Source organism: Fistularia commersonii, chromosome 1, assembly GCF_037954325.1.
Source record: "Fistularia commersonii isolate RoL2024-O1a breed Wild chromosome 1, RoL_Fcom_v1.0, whole genome shotgun sequence".
NCBI classification, from domain to species: Eukaryota; Metazoa; Chordata; class Actinopteri; order Syngnathiformes; family Fistulariidae; genus Fistularia; species Fistularia commersonii.
In genome coordinates, this window is record NC_141284.1 from 12672096 (window position 1) to 12695094 (window position 22999).

General features: G+C 41.7%; 3 protein-coding genes across 4 annotated transcripts; 1 reads left to right on the plus strand and 2 right to left on the minus strand.

The window, feature by feature from the left end:
• The first annotated feature begins 489 nt into the window (after window positions 1-489).
• xgb (x globin) lies at window positions 490-10417 on the plus strand. The gene is made up of 5 exons (XM_086148554.1): window positions 490-772; window positions 6238-6345; window positions 9009-9129; window positions 9407-9487; window positions 10291-10417. The coding sequence occupies exons 1-5, from the start codon at window positions 609-611 to the stop codon at window positions 10408-10410; spliced, it is 594 nt and encodes a 197-aa protein (XP_086004680.1). The 5' UTR covers window positions 490-608; the 3' UTR covers window positions 10411-10417.
• A 105-nt stretch (window positions 10418-10522) lies between these two features.
• srp14 (signal recognition particle 14) lies at window positions 10523-13181 on the minus strand. Of its 2 annotated transcripts, XM_086148565.1 has the most exons (6): window positions 13049-13181; window positions 12259-12331; window positions 12035-12147; window positions 11918-11950; window positions 11433-11496; window positions 10523-11355 (listed from the first exon to the last, which is right to left on the minus strand). In XM_086148565.1, exons 1-6 carry the CDS (start codon window positions 13070-13072, stop codon window positions 11249-11251), a joined length of 414 nt encoding a protein of 137 aa, XP_086004691.1. In that variant the 5' UTR covers window positions 13073-13181; the 3' UTR covers window positions 10523-11248. The 2 variants fall into 2 exon arrangements, with proteins under 2 accessions (XP_086004691.1, XP_086004699.1); XM_086148573.1 differs by having other exon boundaries at window positions 10523-11496.
• A 4886-nt stretch (window positions 13182-18067) lies between these two features.
• On the minus strand, window positions 18068-22201 carry pld4 (phospholipase D family member 4). The gene is made up of 10 exons (XM_086148668.1): window positions 21980-22201; window positions 21745-21902; window positions 19962-20145; window positions 19756-19876; window positions 19525-19652; window positions 19249-19449; window positions 19007-19146; window positions 18761-18926; window positions 18584-18680; window positions 18068-18466 (listed from the first exon to the last, which is right to left on the minus strand). Exons 1-10 carry the CDS (start codon window positions 22046-22048, stop codon window positions 18264-18266), a joined length of 1467 nt encoding a protein of 488 aa, XP_086004794.1. The 5' UTR covers window positions 22049-22201; the 3' UTR covers window positions 18068-18263.
• Window positions 22202-22999: the final 798 nt, after the last annotated feature.

Here is a 22999-nt window from a genome sequence, read left to right on the forward strand (position 1 = left end):
TTATTTATAACCTCAGGTGCTTTGGTGTTAATAGACTGAGACCGGAGACACGTGACCAAACATGCTCCGCGTGGAAAAACTCAATCCACGGTTGCATTTTGACACGAAAACAACCTCCTCCAAGGTTCACTGCAGGGCCGCGGGTGGGGTGTGTGTTGCTCGTGCGTGGAATGACCCCACAGCTGGATTCCACGCGCGCCTCCGTTACCCTCGAAACGGAACCATCTCCGCTTTCTAAAAGCCACTTCAATGTAAGTGAAAACCGAGCCCCTTTCACACAGGTATCCGTGTGTGTACTCTTCAAAATAAATGCTCCACCGCCACACTTAATGTCGCGGTGAGAAAAGTGTTTTATTTTGAATTAATAACCGGAAAATGTTTCGTTGCTAGGTGGGTTTAGCTAATGACAAGTATCCGCGATTCTAACCGGAGTGCGCTTCAACAGGCAATTGGTGTCGCGCATTTTCTCTCTAGATGTCAGCAACACCAGATTTCCCCTTTCACGTTTTACCCCATTTATTTATTTTTGTGTAAATATTCTCGAATCGGCACAAGAAAAAACGCATCGTCGTCTCAGTCTTTTTTTTTTTTTTTTTTTTTAATGAAGAATGGGCTGCGCGATATCAGGTCTGGCAGAAAAAGAGTTTGGAACGGGGAAAACGGATGATGGTGCTGCTGTGCATCCCAGCGAGGACCAGATTCAGATGATCAAGGAGTCGTGGAAAGTTATTCGGGACGATATTTCAAAAGTTGGGATTATAGTGTTTGTCAAGTGAGAGTCTTCATTTATTTTAATAGTTTTTATATTTTATTTTAAAGATAAGCTGTCCGGTGTTTGTTGCATGAAACCAATTGTTTCCTGTGAGGGGTTAGAAGAGGAAGAAAATGTGTATTTTTATATTTAAAGGCACTTAAAATGATGTTAGAGATTTGTGAATTTAGATTTAAAAAAAAGAAAGCAATATGTCCGTTTAAACTCGTTTAGCTTTAACCATATTGACCTGCTAGTCAAGGTAAAGGAGGTCAGCTGAGGGATTTTAAATGCAATGATGCATCCTGCCTGACCTTTCCAACAGAGAGACTCACATCCAGGTTTCTTTTACCTCCATCACCCACTGCTCTGCCGTCTTTCTGCTGAAAGCTTGGAGCAACACCCCTCCTCCCCTCTAACCACTTCATGCCACATCTTAACAGCATTATGTAATAACACACAGCTCCAGGTCGACTGTACTCCTATGCAATTAAACCAGCCGACATCTGGATAGCGCAATAATAGTGATAAATAATAATAGTAATATCAGGCCGATGAATAAATATATGAGTGGAAGATACTAAGGCTGCAGCTGCTGAACTGATGAGGTGTGAAGGTTCTCCTCAGCGCATGGCCGGAAGCCCAATTATTGCAATGTGTCCCCGGCATGACCTTAACAGTTGAAGAGATTGACCTTAGCGTGTTAGCTTGGAAATATATGGGCCGCTTGTGGGTCAGGGCCACCCCAGGGCCCCCGGGCTGTCATGGCTTGTATTTCATGCCTGAACAGTAATTGTTACAGTAAAACAAAACAACCAGCATGCATGTTATGATTTAGTTTCTCTACAAGGAAATGTTCATCTGACAGATTTATATTAAAAAGATGCATATGAGCTGTGTTCAGATAGCTGTGAGTAGAAATCTCTCCCAGCAGTCTTCTTCCTCTTCACCCTTCGGCTTTTCCCTTCAGGGGTCGCCACAGCAAATCAGCCTTCTCTTTCTAACCCTATTCTCTGTATCCTCCTCTCTCACACCAAGTACTTTCATATCCTCTCTCACTACATCCATGCATCTTCTCTTTGAACTTCCTTGAGACCTCCTGCCTGGCAGTTCCCATTCCAGCATCCGCCTACCTATATATTCACTATCCCGCCTCTGTACATGACTGAACCATCTCAGTCTGGCTTCTCTGACCTTCTCTCCAAGACATCTAACATGTGCTGTTCTTCTGATAGACTAATTTCTGATCCTATCCATCCTCGTCACTGCCAAAGAGAGCCTTAGCATCTTCATCTCTGCAACCTCTACCTCTGCCTCCTTCTTTCTTTTTGTCATTGTTACTGTTTCTAGACCATACAGCATCGCTGGTCTCAGCCTTCTTGTACACCTTTCCTTTCATTCTTGCTGACACTTTTCTTCACCCATTCCAACCTGCTAGAACTCCTCTTTTCCACACTCTCCGCTGCCCTGGTCTGTTGACCCCAAGTACCTGAAATCTTCAACTTCTTAATCTCCACTCCCTGTAGCCTCACCATTCCACTTGGGCTCCTCTCATTCACACACATATACATCGTCTTGCTGCGACTTACCTTCATTCCTCTTCTTTCCAGAGCATACCGCTATCTCTCTCTTCCTCAACTTGTTCTCTGCTCTCACTACAGATCACAATGTCATCTGCAAACATCATGGTCCAGGGAGATTCCTGTCTATCCTCATCTGTCAGCCTGTCAATCACCACTGCAAACAAGAAGGGGCTCAAAGCTGATCCCTGACGAAGTCCCACCTCCATCTTGAACTTCTCTTTTACCCCTACAGCACACCTCACCACTATCTCACAGCTAGCATACATCTCCTGCACCAGTCCAACATACTTCTCTGCCACTCCAGACTCCCTCATACAATACCAAAGTTCCTCTCTTGGCACCCTGTCATATGCTTTTTCTAGGTCTAGAAAAACACAGTGGAGCTCCTTCTGTCCTTCTCTGTTCTTCCCTATTAGCATTCCCAAAGCAAATACTGCATCTGTAGTGCTCTTTCTAGGCATGAAGCCATACTGCTGACTTCTGCTCTCAGTCTAGTTTCCACTACTGTTTCCCATAACTTCATTGTATGGCTCATCAACTTTATTCCTCGATAGTTGCCGCAATTCTGCACATCCCCTTTATTCTTAAAAATAGGCACCATCCCACTTTGTCTCCATTCTTCAGGCATTTTCTCACTCTCTAAGATCCTGTTAAATAATTGAGTCAGAAAATCTTCTGCTGCCTCTCCTAGACACTTCCATACCTCCACAGGTATATCATCAGGGCTAACTGCCTTTCCAGTCTTCATCCTCTTCAATGCCTTCCTCACTTCACTTTTCCTAATCTGTGCTACCTTGGGGTCCACAATAGTCACCTTGTCTACCCTTGCCTCCCTTTCATTTTCCACATTCATCAGCTCTTCAAAGTACTCTTTCCATCTTCCCATCACTCTTCAACCATCTGTCAATACGTTTACCTCTCTATCCTTAATTACCCAGACCTGTTGTACATCCTCTCCATCTTCATCTCTGTTTTGCCAATCTGTATAGATCATTCTCTCCCTCCTTACCGCCCAGCTGAGCATAGAAGTCATCATAATCCCTTTGTTTTGCTTTTGCTACTGCTGTATCTCCCTTTACTCCTGTCTGTACTCTTCAGTCCCTTCATTGTCCCACTTCCTCTTTGCCAACTGTTTTCTCTGTTCATACTCCTGTGCTTCCTCATTCCACCACCAAGTCTCCTTATCTACTTTCCTTCCAGATGACACACCAAGTACTCTTCTACCTGTCTCCCTGATAACCTTAGCTGTAGTTGTCCTGTCATCTGGAAGCTCACCCTGACCTCCCAGAGCCTTTCTCAACTCCTCCCTGAAAACCATACACACTCCTCCCTTTTCAGCTTCCTTCACTTTGTCCTCTGCGCTGCCTTTGTCCTCTTGCACCAGAGTCATCCTATAAACCACCATCATATGCTGTCTGGCTACACTCTCACCTACAACTACTTTGCTACTTTGCAGTCACTGGTCTCTTTCAGGTTACCTCGTCTATACAAGATGTAGTCTACCTGGGTGCTCCTACCTCCGCTCTTATAAGTTACCCAATGTTCCTGTCTTTTCTGGAAAAAAGTGTTCACCCCAGCCATTTCAATCATTTTTGCAAAATCTACCACCATCTGTCCCTCTGCGTTCCTATCCTGTATACCCTCTGCCCATCACTTCTTCATCCTCTATATTGCCTGCACCAACATGCCCATTGAAGGCTGCATCAATAACCACTCTCATCTCTGGGGATATTCTGCATCACTTCTTGTTGCTCATTCCAGAGCTTCAAGAACTCATCCTTCTCCTCAAACTCACACCCCACCTGGGGGGCATAGCCACTAACAACATTGAGCATCACACCTTCAATTTCCAGTTTCAGACTCATAAGTCTATCTGACGTTCTTTTCAACTCCAGAACATTCCTAACAAACTCCCTCCTTCATTTCTCTTCTTGTCAGTGCCATGATAGTGCAACTTAAAGCCTGCTCTCAAGCTTCTTGCCTTTCTACCTTTCCACCTGCTCTCCTTGGCACACAGTGCAGTCATGGCCAAAAGTTTTAAGAATGACACTTTCACAAAGTCTGTTCCTTCAAGGTTTTTAGGTGTTTGCTAGATGTTTCTATGGTAGTGCCATTCTCAAAACTTTTGGCCATGACTGAATATCCACTTTTCTTCTCATCTTGACAACCAACTCGCTACCTTTTTCTGTCATAGTCCCAATATTCAAAGACCCTACTCTCAGTCCCAGACTCTTGCCTTTCCTCTTCTCTCTCTCCTTCCAAACACGCCTTCCTCCTGTCCTTCTTTGACCTACAGTGGCCCAGTTTCCATTGGTTCTCTGTAGGTCATCGGTACTGATGGCGGCCATTGTTAACCTGGGCCTTGACCAATCCGGTATGATATGGTTATTAGGTTTGATTCACATGTTTGGTTTTGGCAAAAGTTTTACGCCGGATGCCCTTCCTGACACAACCCTCAGCATTTATCAGGGCTTGGCACTAGCTCAGGGAGACACTGCCCCATGCCGCCCTGAGGATGCATTATTCAAGCTCTTATACATGGCCCTATTAAAAAAAGACATACACATAAAGAACCAAAATAAACGTCTCTGTTTATGTTGCTTAAGTGCTGACATTGACACAACTGAGGGGAGGACTTTTGATTTCCCCTGTTGCATCATTGATGAAATTTCACAGCCATCCTGTCCCAGACATTATGCTTTTTCTAAAAAAAAACCAAAAACATATATATATATACATATATATATGTATGAAATGTGTTGCAAATCCCTCCCTTCCATTTCAGTTTGTCATTTAATCCAGCAGGAAATCAGAATACATAGAATATTTTAACACCGCAACACTATAGTCAAATTTTATTTATATAGCTGTGAGTCAACCTGTGGTTCGAGAGTAGGAAGAGATGACGCTTAAATACTTAAAGACCTGGCTTTGGCCGTGAATCCCCAGCTACTGGTCATATAAACATTTTGCATAATCTTACTGCTTTATTATCTGCTCGTCAAAGAACACTGAGCTGCTGGTGACTTTCACAGCAGCCCTTAGAGAGACTGGAACATTTTTGAACACCTATTTTAGATTTTCTAGAACCCAGATTAAATGAATTTATATTTTGATTTTTTACTTCATTGTTGCAGCTGAGGAACACAATTGATCAACCTGCAGAAACATCACAACCAACCTACACATATCAAACCCTTATTATATTTCAATTTTTGTGCCACATACTGAAACCCAGTTGAGGCAAGAAATATAAGGGTCTCAGAAACTCTGATCAAATCCTTCCTTATCATATTTACATCAGATATGTCTTTTCCTATAGAATGAGACAGTTTAACTCTCACTCAGAGTGTGTATTCCGGCCACGGAACTAATCATAGGTTCCTCAGCTGGAGATTGCTTACCTCCCTGATTGAGTACTTAAACATTCTGGTTGAGAATATAGATTTAGGTTAGATGTGAGAAAGGGAAAAAAAACCTGCTTGAGGTAGTAGCCTTGCAGTTTGAGAGGCACAATGTTAAGTTATCACAGGGCACTCAAGCCGAGTCTTGCTGATGGACCCTCAAATCCATTTCGGGTACAGGGAGGTCACCAAATGTAAATGTCAATGTATGATCAGTGAGATGCAGTCATATTTTTATTCAAAACTCTGGGGTCAAGGAAGAAGCATAATTTTCTTGAAATGACCACAGAGTTATACGCACACACACACGCACACACACACACACACACACACACACACACACACACACACACACTCATACACAAACACACAACTGTTCACCAGAACTTTTGGCGACTTGCAAATCTTGGGAATGTTTATTTTAGGGGGCGTGAACATGATAGCCTAATCTTCTCAGAGGTTCACAGATGGCTACCTTTCATTGTTGTCTTGGTTACAGATTGTTTGAGACTCATCCTGAATGCAAGGATGTATTCTGCCTGTTCCGAGATGTCAAAGACCTGGAGAGGTTGCGGACAAGCCGGGAACTCAGGGCACATGGACTACGGTAAGTCACTGGCTCTGTTTTTAAAAACAACAAAAATCCAACAACCTTTATCTTTCTAGGCGTCTTTTGCGATGGTCTTTTTTGCGATACCCTGGGTAAACTTTTGGTCACCCAGAGTCTTGAAATTAAATTCAATGATAAAATAATGTCTGAGCCTTTCCCCTTGCTACTAAACGAAATCAACACTTCTCAAATTCTCTCACTGAAATATCCATCTCTCTCCAAGGTGTCATAGTTAACAGTATTGCGGTCTCCATCGTCCCAGTCAGCCGTTCCCCTGGGGTGGAGGGAAGCAAGGATGAGTCGTATTTTTAAATACAATTTTAAATACAATGAAAAATTCCCACAAATTACGGGCCAATTAGCATCTGAATTTGCTGAAAAATTGATCAGCAAATATATTATTGAATATAAAATCATAACATTAAATTTGATCAGGCAAATAGAAAATATTTTGCACAAAGCAACAGTAATGCATCTCCTTGTCTAGACTGCGCAGTCAGGTCCCCCCAGGGTCAATTTTAGGACCACTAGTTTTCTCATTATATGTAGAAAAGTTACCCACTCTGGATAAAAAATCTTGCGAACTTGATGAATGCTGACACAGTATTTTTTTCCCCTGCTGAAAATGCCCAAGAAACTCCTCAAAAACATTCAATTGCTCTGACCAGTAATTGGGAGTACTTAAGTTCTTCCTCTCATTAGACACTAAAATGCCAGAGTATGATGTTTTTTACATAAAATTTACTGCAGAGGGAAGCAGCTTCACCAGCTTAGGATTATGCTGAATTTTATACTGTCTAATCAGAGCCATGTTGAAAATGTTGCAGAAAACATCAGTTTTAACTTGCACAATTTTAAACAAATAAGACAATTCTGTCTCACTAATATTAATAAGCTGGTAACAACTGCAATTTTTCATGGATGGAATATATTACACTTTACTGAACATGTTCTAATTGTTAATGCCTGGGAAGCAGGAAAAAGGCAAGTGTAAGGATGAAGGCCACTGTGATACTGTGATGTTTGACCCTTCACACATCACAGTTGCTCCAGATCGGTCAGCTCCTGTGCAGTATTCTCGGTCTACATGGTCTTTACCTACCAAGATTGCTTCAAGATTAGATCGGAAAACCTGTTTCTTGGTTGCGGAGTAACAATGCATCCATGTCACTTATATGGAGGAGACACAGCGCTATAGGAAGAGGGCAAACCAGAAGGCTCAGTGTGCCGCTCTGGGCCCTTTTCTGCGAGGTAATCTTGGGCCATAACATTTATGTGGATGCCACATTGACACACACTACCTTCCAAAATATAATATCAACTAAGTATACTCCTTCATAACAACAGTATTTCATGATAGCAGTGGCTACATTCAGAAGGACTGTGTACCTGACTATGTGTCCTACCAAATGTCTCAGGAATTGTTTGATGCACAATTGAAGGTGACCTCAATCCAGTCTAGCATCTATTGAATGGGATGGAGAAAGAGCGGGATCCACGGAGACCCAGCCTCCCAAGTTACAGGGCATAAAAGATAAGCTGCTATCTGCTGTTGTATCTGCCAGATTCCACAGCGCATATTCAGAGATCTATTAGAGTCCATACTGTGCCTTAACTGGTCCGGTCAGTTTTGACAGCAGCTTGGGGGCCTACAATATAAGTGTTAAACTGGATCAGTGTAAACACTGGCTGTTTCTTTATTAAATGACTTTGGCATTTGTCATGGTACATTGATTCATTCATTCCTGATCCTATTCATTGTCGTCACTCCCAAAGAAACCTCAACGTCTTCGTCTCTGCCACTTCCAGCTCCGCTTCCTGTCTTTTCCTCAATTCCGCTGTCACTACACCATACAGCATCGCTGGTCTTACCACCGTCTTGTGAACATTTCCTTTCATTCTGGCTATAGCTCTTTGCATTGAACTTGCCTAAAATTAACAATAAATGAAAGGGGAAAGGTGACAGAGGTTAGTAAAGGTTACAGATTCCAGGATCTTGGGTTACCCTAGAATAGAGTAGAATTTTAAAATCTTATAACCAATAATTTAAAAATGTCTGACATTTAAGATTCTCTTTATTTATACTGGTGTAGTGTAAATCCTTTTAATTTGACCTATCTCACATGTTTAACCTGAATAAAAAATAAACCAATCTGATTATTCAACATGAAATATTTCATAACTTATGCCACACTATGACTCAAAAAGGAAAGCTGGTCAGTACACGCTACATATTTCTTCAATAATCAGCATCACAAGCAAAGTAATCCTTTTACTTTAAAACACTAGTTGAACAAAGTGTCAATGGGAATTAAGTATTTCATCTAATTTCTCTATTACTGAGATAATGCCAGATGGCTTGTAATGTTTGGGAATCCTTTGTGTTTGGCAGATGGAGATGCATCTGTTCATACGCCACTCTTCTGTCACATGTGACTCTATAAGGGTAAGCCTAAGTCTAACTCCATCCAGTAATGATAATGAACAAGATATGTGGCAGAGAGTGACTCCTCAGGTCATTTTGGCACAACGATGCTTTCCCCTCCATGAAAAAGATCAGCATTTATCCCAGACACTTGTGTGTTCAGGCCCAGTGTGCATCAGACCTTTGTGTTCTTCTGCATATCAGGCTTAAAATTCCAATTTCTTGTCTCTTTCAGGGTGATGTCCTTTATTGAGAAGAGTGTGGCCAGACTGGAGCAGCTGGAGAGGCTGGAGGCTCTGTCTATAGAACTGGGAAAGAGCCATTATCACTACAATGCCCCACCTAAATACTATAGTGTAAGACGTTCACGACCCCACAGTGCCGAGTTATATCTTGCTTTGTTTATAACAGAGAGCGCATGTTCTAAATTTCCTTCGGGCTGTGCTACTTTGTCAGTCCCACCACTCCACAGCGATTCCGTGCATTAACACAGCTGAATTAATCGACCCACTTACAAAACTTAAAAAGAAACATGCCAGCAATAACAGTCGAGTGACACATCACCTGGATAAAAACCTTCACCTGACCAAGACAGAGGCATGTCAATAAACATCTCACATAATTGTCTTCCAGTATGTTGGAGCAGAATTCATCAGTGCTGTGCGGCCCATTTTGAAGGAAAAGTGGACAGCTGAGGTAGAGGAGGCATGGAAGGTGAGTTTAATGTTTTCTCACGGATGTTAAGCAGAACTTTCAAGCCCCAAACGTCATGAAAAAAGCATCCTGATTTTATGTACATCAACAATTCTACACATCTTAAATGCACCGTGCAAGACCACGGTTGAAACCGCTGAAGGAAAAGCTTATAACCTGGCAATTTACATGTTACTGGACCAACACCAATGTGAGCAAGCTGAGTAAATAGAGTTTGGCTCGGTCACGTTTCGTCATGTCTCAATAACATCCCTGCACCCTGGCTTGAAAATAACACTATTGTGATATAAGAAGACCTCTCTCCTCTGAAAAAAAAGCTTAAATTAAATTGGTATGTTTCTTTATCAGCACAAAGACTCAACGTCATCAGGAGGACGCATAGAACTTGACTTAGTTTAATTATATTTAAGTACGTAATAACACATAGATGATACTAAACTGTAAGGGAAAAACAAATCAAAAACTTTTAAAGTCCCCACTAACATATCAAAATGACATTTTTTTTTATCGCAAATCTTTTGATGGTATTTTAATTATATATTCATTTATTAAAAGGGGGTGCACACAGATTCTGGATCCACTAATACTGTACAGTGCCTGGTGTGACTTCAGGCCATGACAGCACTGTTAGCACTGTTAGCTTAGGTGTTTGCAGCAATGCAAACACATTGATGGCCCACGTTTCTGTGTGAAAGAACACAGCAGAGTAGAGGGGGGGGGAGAACATGCTTTGTTAATTTGCCACCCCTTGACATCTGATGCACTGATGCACTGACTTGCTTGATTTTCCGGTTGTGATCCAGACTATGTTCGAGTACGTGACCAATCTGATGATGCAGGGATACCAGGAGGAGTGTGACAGACAGCTCCTACCAGCTGCCCCCTCTAAGGACAGACCAGACAGGAGAACCACGGCACTATGAGATGTTTCTATATATATACACATGGTGTACTTCTTGTCTTGTTTTCTACATCATTCATGTAAAAAACTCATTGTCTGACATCTTTAATAACAATGGACAAATATATAGTTGCTTGCTGTAACAAAGCACTTTATTTCTCAACTTAAATTCTGCTGTCTTCTCCCATGAAGTTGAGGTATGAGCAAACTTTGTAATTATGATTAACAGCAAGGACATGATTAAGACTTAAAACCAACATCTTGTCAGCCAATAACTAAAATGATTACTTTCAGAAAATACTCTTCTTTTTACATTGATGTATTTAGCTCCATTATGACTTGAGTAAGAAAATGTATTCTCCCTTGAAACCCTATAATAATTGAAGCTTCGTACTGATTTGATCATTGTTAACAATTAAAGGTGGCTAGTAAACATCTTAGAAAACATGCGGTCCAAAGCAAAGGGAAGGAAATTATATTCATTGCATCAAGTTTTATCCCCAATTCTGAGCCAAGATTGAAATATATGAACTGCTTAAAACAAAAAAATCAGACATGATTCATTGGTGCATTTGTAAGCACCTGTGGTGAAACATTTAAGGCTAACATAGTTGGAAAAATAAAACATCCCATCACATGAACACTAGATTTGCAAACAAACCTTATTTGTCAATGTATAAAATAAAACAAAAAAGAATTTTGACAATAGTACAAAAGACAATCAATTGTAGGGCTCTACGGGTTAGGCTGGAGAAGTGACAGCTGATTCGAAGCTGTTTGTGCAGCAGGAGTTGCAAGAAATCCTTAGGTTTTCTGTTGCGAATCACTGACGGCACTGTAGGGCGAGACACATGATGATATCATGCAAACATAGCAGTTGCCGGCAGAGGGAACAGGGACTGAAGTCTCCAATGAATTGAGGGAATGTTGGATGGGGGTGCAGGGGGTCCAGTTCTCTCAATCCCTCCTGTGGAACAGACCAGTTTAGGTACCTATGGTCGTTTATAGAGTCTGTTACTCATTGGGTAGCCTTGTTTTTTTTGCCTTTGCTTTTCTTGTCTTTCTTCTTCAGTCCATCCATGTGGGCTCTGAGGAGGTTGGAGTAAGCCTGAAAGGAGATTAAGTCACAAAAAGTTCACTTGGTAAAAACTCTTTCAATAATATCAAGTACATGTAATATCAAATTCAGAAGACCACGTACATATACTTATGTGTGTCAAAATATCTGCTTAACTGTTACAAACATCATGCAAGCGTCACATCAGAATTTATTTAGTGTGTCAAAAGCAAAATGCACACTTTAATTTCAATTTCTGTTTTAAGTGCAGGCAATGAATTACAGAATTACCTTTTTTTTTTTCTTTTTTTTACTTACCATAAAATCCTTAAAAAAAGGCATCAGTCAGACAGTGCTGAGGCACAGCCCAGTCTTTGGGCTAATCAGTAATATTGCATAATATTGCATCCAGTAGTATAGAATTACAACTTCTTTGGTAACTGAATTAGGACCCTGCACGATCTTTACTTACCATTTGAAACTTGATTACTTCTTTTGTGCTGACCTGAAATGCAAAAGGATGATTCAATATTTAAAAAACATTCTGGTCCAAATAATAACACATCTGAATGACATATGTAAAACTCACCACTGTGCTTATTTTCTTTTTGCCATCTGATGCTCTGAGAAGACACTTATTGTCTGCTGGTTCAAAGGACTCTGAATGGCCTTTTCTTGGCACTGGCTTAGTCCTCCCGTCATCTGTATCAAGGCAAGTGGCTCAGTCAGTGGCTATGTTAAAAGTTTTATACTATACTTCCAGATTTACCATGTTTCATAGTCAGTTTTTAAAAGAAGGCAGGCTCTGCTTACATTTCTTTAGTGTGATTACAACACTTCCAGATGTTCTGCACTTCTGGAAGAGACGTGTCAGCTCTGTGAGAAACTGAAAGACAAAAAAAATAATAATAATAAACCAAAAGGATAGAAATCCTATCCCTGTTTCTATTTATAAAGAAAAGAAGCAAGGACAAGCAAATTCCAAAGTGTACGCACACTTTCTGTAGTATATTATTCAAAATCCTCGTACCAGTTCACCTCACCTCGCTGTGACGACTGCCTTGTTAATACTGGAATATTTTTTTTATTATTTCTGTGATGCGTTCATGGAGGCGGTAGTTTGTAATGATGTTAAAAGCATTAAACTGTAAGAGGGCTTCCTAGTAGTTATTGACTCCGCGTCTTACAATCGTGGTTCCAGGCAACTTGACTAGCAAGCATTTTTCACTGATATAGCTAATTTCACAAATTGGTGTTACAGTATCACCTGCCAATGTAACCTGTCTCGGTTCATTCTACACGCATTCACGTTGGGTAGAACGAGATGTTAACCCATCTATGTCGATTCGTAAAGGACTAACATGAAGGATTAACTTTGGCATCTTGTTTTCCTATTTTATGGAGTCTTTTTCTACCAATGCAGCCTGTTTTGTAGCCCCTAACCGGTATCAGCTGGTCCATACCAACACGAGCAGGCTAGCTAATGAGTCAAACTACTATGGATTATGTTAAGTAACGTACAGGCACGGCAATCAGTATAGAAAGGCTTAACTTCCGCTTAAAGAATTGCCAGAGGAAAACTACCGGGTAAGTATACTCTTACCGAATCGTTTTCAAGCAGCACCATTATTGTAAGATTAATCCTGGCGTAGCGTTAACCAAAAGCAAACGAAATGAAGCACACGTAGCATGAAACACCACCGGGGGTCCGCCGTTGCCCCGCCCCTCTAAACTCCCCGTTGACCGATTGTTTTCATCATACCGCCACCTATTGACAGGGAGGGGAATAATAATCTGATTTGCTTTCTGCCAACCCAAATAGTTATTTCATGTAAGATTCATTGGTGGTGGAGGTATGTTCTGGAAAGGAGAGGAATGAAAGTTAGTCGCAGCAAGACAGTATATGTGTGTGAATGACAGGAGCTCGTGTGGAACGGTGAGGCTACAGGGAGTGGAGATCAAGAAGTTGATGGATTTCAGGTACTTGGGGTCAACAGTCCAGCGCAATGGAGAGTGTGGAAAAGAGGTGAAGAGACGGGTTCGAGCAAGTTGGAATGGGTGGAGAAAAGTTTCAGGGGTACTATGTGATAGAAGACTATCAGCCAGAATGAAAGGAAAAGTGTACAAGACAGTGGTGAGACCAGCGATGCTGTTTGGCTTAGACACTGTTACAATGACAAAAAGAAAGAAGGAGGCAGAGGTAGAGGTTGGAGAGATGAAGATGCTAAGGCTCTTTTTGGCAGTGACGAGGATGGATAAGATTAGAAATGAGTCTATCAGAGGAACAGCACATGTTAGATGTTTTGGAGAGAAGGTCAGAGAAGCCAGACTGAGATGGTTCAGTCATGTACAGAGGCGGGATAGTGAATATATAGGTAGGCGGATGCTGGAATTGGAGCTACCAGGCAAGCGGTCTGGAGAAAGACAAAAGAGAAGATTTATAGACGTAGTAAGAGAGGATATAAAGGTAGTTGGTGTGAGAGAGGAGGTTACAGAGAATAGGGTTAGATGGAGAAGGTCGATTCGCTGTGGCGACCCCTGAAAGGATGAGCCGAAAGAAGAAGAACAAGAAGAAGAAAATGTAAGATTCTTTAGTAATTTAAGTAGATATTGGGTTTCGATAAAATGTTCTTTTATGTAAGATACATTAGTAATTTAAATAAATTGGTAAAGCAATCAGACAGCCGGTGTGCGGCTGAAAATTTGATTTGACAGGAAGATGTAAAAATGTGACATAAGCTGATTCTAAAATATAAAGTTAGTATTTAAATGACCCTTGAAACTATGTATAGCCTTTATAACTGAATCAGTTGCTTTGACAGATGTGTACTCATTCCTTAGTGGCCCATAAAAATGTAATGCCCTCTTCTTTGCATCTCCCTGTGATGTTCTACACTACATTACATTACATTACATTGCATTTGGCAGACGCTTTTATCCAAAGCGACTTACAATAGACTTACAATACACTACACAACACTCTTTACATTTTCTCCCTAACATCATAATTTAGTGATTAACAACTTGTATAGAAAAATGCAGAAACAAAAATGTGTAGATGACAGACTATAATGAAAAAACAAGACCAGGGGTCAGGAACCTATGGCTCGCGAGCCAGATGTGGCTCTTTTGATGACTGCATCTGGCTCGCAGATAAGTCCTAGCTTACATTTCTTAACATGATAAGTAATAAATAATTCCACTTAGATCCATACATTTATCTTACATTGCACCTGTTCAGGGTTGCAGATGGCTGGAGCCAATCCCAGCTGTGATTCGGGGTAGGGGAGGGTCCAACTACTTTTACTGGATAATGCGGCTGCCAACACAAATTTTTGTGTGATCAAGAAATAAACTTCCCTCCTTCTAATGATATAGTCAGTTAGCTAATTTATGCAGAGCAAGACTGGAGTATGTTTGCCCCTCACGCTACCTGTGGCTCTAACATAGACATTGACACTTAGATCCAATCAGTAGTGGAACATATAAACCCCACAACTGACAGCCTCACAACAGAGAAACAGATTACCACATACCCCAATCAGAAGCAATGGATGAACAGGGAAGTGCAGCTCCTGCTGAAGGCATGCGACAAGGCGTTCAGATCAGGTGATGCACTGGCCTACAGCACATCTAGGTCAGACCTGAAGAGGGGCATCAAGAAGGCCAAGCACGAACACAAGCTGAGGGTGGAGGGACACTTTGTCAACTCCAACCCCTGTCGCAGGTGGTAGGGCATCCAGGCCGGCACAGATTACAAAAGCAGCAACACCTCATCAACTACTATGGATGTGTCCTTCCTCAACGAATGACTTCTATGCTCGCTTCGATAAGGATAATAAGGAGAAGGCTATTAAGGTCAAGCCGTCTGGTGACAACCAGCTACTCACTCTCTCACACACAGACGTATAAAACGCACTGAGCTGTATCAACGCACGCAAGGCTGCTGGCCCTGATGGCATAGTTGGACGTACGCTCAGAGCTTGCGTTGAGCAGCTTTCAGGAGTCTTCGTAGACATCTCCAACCTGTCTCTGGCCCAAGCAGTGGTACTCGCGTGCTTCAAAACCACCTCGATAGTGCTGGTGCCAAAACATTCCTCTCCAAAGTGCCTTTATGACTATCGCCCATCGGCACTAACTACCATAGTGATGAAGTGCTTTGAGCAACTGGTCCTGGCACACCTCAAGGAATGTCTGCCCATCACACTTGACACACACCAATTTACTTACTGTAGCAACAGGAGTACAGCGGATGCACTGCACTGTGTACTCTCACACCTGGAAAACAAGAACACCTATGCCAGAGTGCTGTTTGTTGACTTCAACTCAGCATTCAACACAGTCACCCCCTCCAAGTTACTCACAAAACTTGTGGATCTAGGAATCATTGACTTTCTAACTTACAGATCCCAGGTCAGACTGCAACACATCCAGCACCCACATCTCTGAGATTTTATCCTGAACACCTAGTACCTCCAACCTGACTGAGGAGGCCCATTCGTGTCTTCTCTCCGAGGAGTCTGAAAAAGAACCATCTGTCAGCTGACATCCTGGGTAACTTGTACCGCTGTGTGATAGAGAGCACCCTGACCAACTGTGTGACAGTTCGGTACAGGAATTGCTCTGTCGCTGATTGCAAGCCACTACAGAGGGTGGTGAAAACCGCCAAACACGTCACAGGACTCAACTTCCTGCAATAGAGGATGTCTACAAGAAGACAAGCCTGCGCCGGGCGCGCACCATTCTCAGAGACTCCTTTCATTCAGCTGACAGACTCTTCCAGCTCCTCCGCTCCAAGAGGTGATTCATGAACTTGCAAACCAAAACCAGGAGGTTCATAAATAGCTTCTTCCCCACAGTGGTCACCCCACATAACTCTGTCTATAGGAGATCTTAACCACCGTCTTATCCTCTTATCCTCACCAGCACCTGTTCACTGGGCTCCCCTTAGCTCTGTAGCAATCTGCTTTTCTCATAGCTGTATAACTGGTTATAAAATATTCTCATCAATAGCATCTGGCAAATGCAGCCTCAGGGCGGCACAGTCTGGTTCCTGTCTAACCTAAACTGTCAGCCTGTCCATCACCACTGCAAACAAGAAGGAGCTCAGAGCTGATCCCTGATGGAGTCTCACCTCCACCTTGAACTTCTCTTTTACCCCCACAGCACACCTCACCACTGTCTCACAGCTAGCATACATGTCCTGCACCAGTCTAACATACTTCTCTGCCACTCCAGACTCCCTCATACAATACCAGAGTTCCTCTCTTGGCACCGTGTCATATTCTTTTTCTAGGTCTAGAAAAACACAGTGGAGCTCCTTCTATCCTTCTCTGTTCTTCCCTATTAGCATTCTCAAAGCAAATACTGCATCTTTAGTACTCTTTCAAGGCATGGAGCCATACTGCTGTTCATTAATTCTGACTTCTGCTCTCAGTCTAGTTTCCACAATTCTTTACTATAACTTTATTGTATGGCTCATCAACATTATCCCTTTATAGTTGCTGCAATTCTGCACATCCCCCTTGTTCTTAAAAATGGGCACCATCACACTACGTCGCCATTCTTCAGGAATCTTCTCACTCTCTTAGATCCTGTTGAATAATCTAGCCAGAAACTCTACCTTTGCTTCTCCCAGACACCTCCACACCTCCAAAGGTCATCAGGACCAACTACCTTTCCACTCCTCAGCCTATTCGATGCCTTCCTCACTTCACTTTTACTAATCTTTGCTACTTTGTGGTCTACAATAGTCACCTCGTCTACCTCTTCTACTCTTCTCACTTGAGCAGTTTGGAGCCAAGTGCAAAGCGGCTGGAATGAGGATCAGCACCTTGAAATCCGAGACCATCTTGCCCAACCGAAAACGGGTGGCGTTCCTACCCTAGGTCGGGGAGGAGGTCCTGCCCCAAGTGGAGGAGTTCAAGCATCTCAGGGTCTTGTTCACAATTAAGAGAAGGATGGGGCAGGACAGGCTGATCGGTGCAGCGTCCGCAGTGATGTTGACTCTGTACCGGTCTGTCGTGGTGAAGAGGCAGCTGAGCCAGAAGGCGAAACTGTCAATTCACTGGTCGATCTATGTTCCCACCCTCACCTATGGTCACAAGCTATGGATCGTGATGGAAAGAACTGGACCGCAGATACAAGTGGCCGAAATGAGTTCTCTCCGCAGGGTGGCAGGACTCTCCCTTAGTGATAGAGTGAGAAGTTCAGTCATCCACGAGAAGCTCGGAGTCGAGTCTCTGCTCCGCCGCATAGAGAGGAGTCAGATGAGGTCGCTCAGGCATCAAAATGTGATGGGGGAGTGGGAGGTCTGGGCTTCAGTGCCCCGGGTGCTGCCCCTGCGACCAATCTCCAGATAAGCGGGGAAAGATGGATGGATGGATGGATGGATGGATGGATGGATGGATGCAGTTGTATTCAGTGTTAAAAAATATGACATGGCTCTCATATTTTATATATATTTTAAAATATGTGGCTTATTTAAGATATGTGGCTTTCATGGCTCTGGCAGCCAAAAGGTTTTGCAACCCAGCTAGACCAACTGTGGAATGATATAACAATCACTGAGACAGACCAATTGTTTTTTCCCACACACAAAAAAAAATCGAAAGCAGTGAAATTTACATAACATGATCATACAACTTCTTTTTGACGTTTACAGTAAATACACACCAAACAAATACACCAAACAATTAATTTTCAGAAAATAGCGGGATTCGACTAAGCTTGATTGTAACACAGTTGGTTTCATGTTTGCTGCGATGATTAAAAGTTATGACTTTTGAATGAAGGTTAGAAAATGGAAAAACACAGCTTTATTTTAACAGCACACAGTTTTGCAGCCGGTGCAGGTCACCGAGGGGCACCGCAAACTCAGAGTGCCAGTCTCTGTCGAATACTGCCCTGATCTGGCCCTGCAGGGTTTTAGCTTTAAATTCTGGGTGGTGCACACTCTGGGAAATCACCAGCCCCACTCCTGCAGTGCTCTGAAAGTAGGCCCCTGACCAGTTGGAAGTACCTGTTGACAATCATTCAGTGATTATCTTATTTGCGTGAACACTTGAATAGAAACTACTCACAGTATTAATTTACCTGCTGGTTTAGATTTGATATTTAAACATCAACTGTCACTCACCAATGTAAGCCACTTTATCGGTGACCATGTATTTATTGTGGTTGACTCTGGTGTGTGGAATATAAGAGTGGTTTCCCTCAGGTATAACGTAGAATTTCTGAAAATTGAATTAGAAATAGAATCAGTAAATAATCAATTAACTCTTAAACAACCCGTGCAATATTCGTGCCAACATACTACTTGGATACTGATATTGTGTTGTGGGCTGTCCATGGAGGCGAGGGATCGAAGGAAGGGCAACATTGCTGGATCAGAGTCCCGGCTGCAGCTGATGAGCATTCGGACCTTGATCTTCCTCTCATACGCAGCTGTCCTGATGGCATTATCGATTAATGGCCAGTATCTGTAAAATTGGAGAATCCAAAATGAGGGAATCAAGCTAAATTAACTCTTCTTTTGAGTTTATTTTGCTCTCAAATGCACCTTGGAGGGTGACTGAATTGTACTGTAGGCAAATATTCCATGACAGCTATGTCAATAAATTGTTGAGCTTCTGAGATTATTGAAATAATAGCTTCGAGGTCCTGAGTCCTTGATTGTGGACAGAATGCTGGAGGGGAACCCTTGGTTGATGCAAATATGGAGGAAAAATCAGTTAAGTTGCAATAATTACAATATATCAAAGGGCATTAGAATAACTTGATACTGAAATCTAAGAAACCCACTGCCAGGTAGATTTTGCTGGAGACATTATTGGCTTTCACCAGCAGAGGGTGGTCTTTGTTAATGGATGTTTCAAGCTTCGAAGGCCAGTGCGCTGGAACAGAAGCCTGTGACTTCCCCATCATCCAATAAGACAAAAAGATCTTATGGAGATCCTTTGCCAGCCTTGAGCAGTTGAAGATGGCCACCCCAAGTTCCTTCACCTATGTGATCAAAGAAGTTCAAGAACATTGTAAAGCCAGTGTTTCTGAGCTGAAAATGAATTATCTTTGGTTTACCTCAGTCAAAGCCCTCCAGTCCATATTGGGGCTGCCTATAAACACATGTTTTTTGTCTATGATCCAGAACTTGCTGTGGAGAATGCCTTTTGTTAGGCGCCCAAAGTTGACCTTCCTCACCTGAACTCCTGAAGATGCAATCAAAAAAGACAAGAGGGCTAGGAAATGATGGGTAAACAATCAACTGCAAAATTAATGATAAAAAGGTGAGCACAAAAATAAGTTCCAAACCCTTCTGCTTTAGGATCTTTAGATCCGTGGAGTTTGTTTTAATGGAGGGAATGCTGGTAACAACTTGGACAGACACATTCCTTTTGGGCAGCATCTGAAGTTGCTGCAGGATATCCTCTCCCTGCCAGGATCACAAAATACAAAGAAAGTGTTGGTGTAATTCTCACTAACAGGACTGTAACAAATTCCCCTCCAACTTGACTTACAGGTTGGGCAGATGAAGAGTTAACACCGATATCTTCCCCGGATAAAGTCCAGTAAAAAGATACGACATTCAACTGGTACGTTGTCATGGAAATAAGATCTTTCCAGACCTTGTCCAAAGGGATCCCAAGTGTGACATTGGCTTCATATTTTACATTTTGAGGAATGCTCTCAACAAGAACCATACTGTAGAATTAACAAAGACAACTACTCAGTGAATTTTCTGGGAAAAAAAACAACAACATTTGAGCATCATTGTGCAAAACAATCAGGCAAACTACAATTTTTTTTTATGTGAATATATATCCAACATAAAGCAAAAACATACACATTCAATTTAATTCCATAATTTTTTTCATTTTCTTTTAACATGGTTGTGTCAAAATACATATTCAATTATATCATAATTATACTGCAATAGACATTTCAGCTTGTTAGAGTGAGAGCGCAAAGACCAGACATCATTTTTTTGGATATTTAATTTATTTTATTTCCTGAGTTAGCAACTTGCTCCTTTCCTCTCACTCGCTGTTCATAAATATGTAGTACCACATTCCACCACAGGATGGCGTGAAACCAACTGTGATTACTTTGCCGAGACGCGGTCACAGCATTAGTTCAGTGCTGTGTCGGCGGCAAAGAGGTTGGACGCCAGTAATGTGGCTAATGTCTGTGTTACAGGTAAAGATTTATAACGACACGTAAATAGGTAGAAACGAGAGAAAGAGTCCCGGCGAAGTGAGTGAATGGCCGTTTAACTTGTAGGTTTTAGGTCGACAGTAGCTTGGGTAGTGCTAATAGCATGCGATCGCTAGCCGCTAGCTAACTGTAGCCTCGTGGCGGGACTACTGTGTATTGGAGCCGAGTGTCCGTTTGGAATGTGTGTAAATGTACGTGTACAGAGGGGAAATGGGAGCAATTGCTATACTGGTTTTGTAAATGAGGAAAACTGTGATTAGTTTGCCGAGACGCGGTCACAGCATTAGTTAAGTGCTGTGTCGGTGGCAAAGAGGTTGGACGCCAGTAATGTGGCTGATGTCTGTGTTACAGCTGACAATAAAACCCGCAAGACCTACACACTGAATTATCATCATTCACGTGTACAACATTATTCTTTCCAAATATATTTTTCTATGATTTTTCAGTCCAATTCCTGCCAAATGGCATAATGACCGCAGCATGCTCTGTATATTTCAAGGTTCTGTACTTTTCTTACATTTAGTATCAAATTCTCGGTCGGGGCTAAGATTTTTACTAATTACATGATAGCTTTTGTTCTTACTTTATATTTATTTCAGGCCTATATTATCTGGAAATCTTAACGGATTAAAAATCGATTTTAAATCCTGATAGTACACTCAACCTTAAAAAAAAACGTTCAAATTCGCACTATGAAATGTGGGAAGTGGTCATTATTATCACAACATAAAACGAATTTTGGCCCACAATACTGAAAAACTGGTGTTGCAGATTTTAGAATATTTTATAATCTGAAAAAAGTAGCCTGGAGTAGCTAAAAATGATCCCTTAATTGCAAAACATGTACCGGTACATGTAAAACATGTACTCTTTGTTGTAGGTTGAACACAAAGAAACTCAATCTGAAGTGCCCACTATGCAGGAAAGCTATGAGACATGAAGAGTTGGTTAACAATCACCTGCTGTTTCTTACCTAAAGTTATATTTAAAAAAAAAAAAATTCTGCCACCACTTATCAAGCACAAAGGTTTAGGATGGGCGAGAATCTTTTTAGATTAACTGACGTTAATGAAGTGGAAGCATTACCTGCACTTGTCAGTAGTGAAGTGACCTTCATCGGCATCCTGCATCAGTGCTGGATTTCTGGAGGCTCTTTGTCTCTCGATCACAGCAAAAGCCAGCAAGAGTCCCAGCACTGTCAGGCAGCCTAAGACCAAGGCTGGTCTTAAACAGCTGGTCAATTTCTGACAGTAAACATTGATAGCAAAGATCTCAGTGGAAAGGACTCCCACAAAATACTTGAAAATATATTAATTCCTACCTGTTTATCAGAAACAATGTTGTTGTGAAGCCTTCTGTACATCGAGGTAATTTCTCTTTTAAGCACCATTGCCTTTTAATTATCCCCCCAAAAAAATCACACAATGAAAATACCTGAAAATCAAGACAAAACCAGAATTGTAAAATATTGAAACTGAATTGAGACTCAAGAGGCAAGCATGTATTGGTGATGAAGCGCCAGATGTGCTTTATCACCCCTGTATCTTATCTCCAACTAACGCTCTGCTGTTCAGTCACTCCCATCTTTACTTTCACTTCAGCTTTTCAGGCAATTTGCTTGAGTGAACAGTGAAGGTATTGAAAAGATAAGGACAAAAAAAAAATAGTTTTGCGGCAGTAATTTATTCCAAAAACACAGATCAAACATCCATACATGAATAATTAAAACTTATAACAACCTATAAGACAACCAGATTTAATTTTAATCCCAGATGAAAGAAACTAATGACAATTTTTAGAAAAAAGGAACTCATACCACATTTACATGTTATTTGTTTGACTCCATGGAGCGTTTACTTAGAAGGGCTGCAGCAAACACCCACAATCTCCCAGAGAGGATGAATAGCAGCAACATTTGAAGCAATGGGATTTCAACAAACATTATTTTTGCATAAGTCTGTAAACATCCACTGTACTTGGCTGCATCAAGCCACACACACACAGCCAGGCCTACACACACACACACACACACACACACACACACACACACACACACACACACACACACACAGCTGTGTGGTACATAGAGGAAGTTCAGCATTACAATTATGCACATAACCTGGACTGGAAAAAGGAAGAAAAACTTGACATCTCTTTATAACCTGACAGGATCAGACGTTTACAATCTACCTTGAGAGAGAAAACAGCTTTCATTTGCAACACAAAAATCTCAAGGGCAATGTTGTTCTACAATAGTGCAAAAGGCGAACTGTGAGGTAAGCTGAGGGACAAATTAAGAAAAAAAATACAGTACATACATACTGAAAAAAAGAAATTTAGA

Bases quoted from the DNA above. Each gene is read 5' to 3' on its own strand.
- xgb (XM_086148554.1), top strand. From the start codon at position 609: ATGGGCTGCGCGATATCAGGTCTGGCAGAAAAAGAGTTTGGAACGGGG. The intron at 6,346-9,008 runs GTAAGTCACTGG...TGTCTCTTTCAG, and splicing joins CTCAGGGCACATGGACTACG to GGTGATGTCCTTTATTGAGA. The intron at 9,488-10,290 runs GTGAGTTTAATG...GTTGTGATCCAG, and splicing joins AGGTAGAGGAGGCATGGAAG to ACTATGTTCGAGTACGTGAC.
- srp14 (XM_086148565.1), bottom strand. From the start codon at position 13,072: ATGGTGCTGCTTGAAAACGATTCG. The intron at 12,148-12,258 runs GTAAGCAGAGCC...GCCTTGATACAG, and splicing joins TGTAATCACACTAAAGAAAT to ATGACGGGAGGACTAAGCCA. The intron at 11,497-11,917 runs GTAAGTAAAGAT...ATCTCCTTTCAG, and splicing joins AAGTAATCAAGTTTCAAATG to GCTTACTCCAACCTCCTCAG.
- pld4 (XM_086148668.1), bottom strand. From the start codon at position 22,048: ATGGTGCTTAAAAGAGAAATTACCTCGATGTACAGAAGGCTTCACAAC. The intron at 19,653-19,755 runs GTTTGGAACTTA...TTGCATCTTCAG, and splicing joins AAAGATCCTAAAGCAGAAGG to GAGTTCAGGTGAGGAAGGTC. The intron at 19,450-19,524 runs GTAAACCAAAGA...TTGATCACATAG, and splicing joins ACTGGAGGGCTTTGACTGAG to GTGAAGGAACTTGGGGTGGC.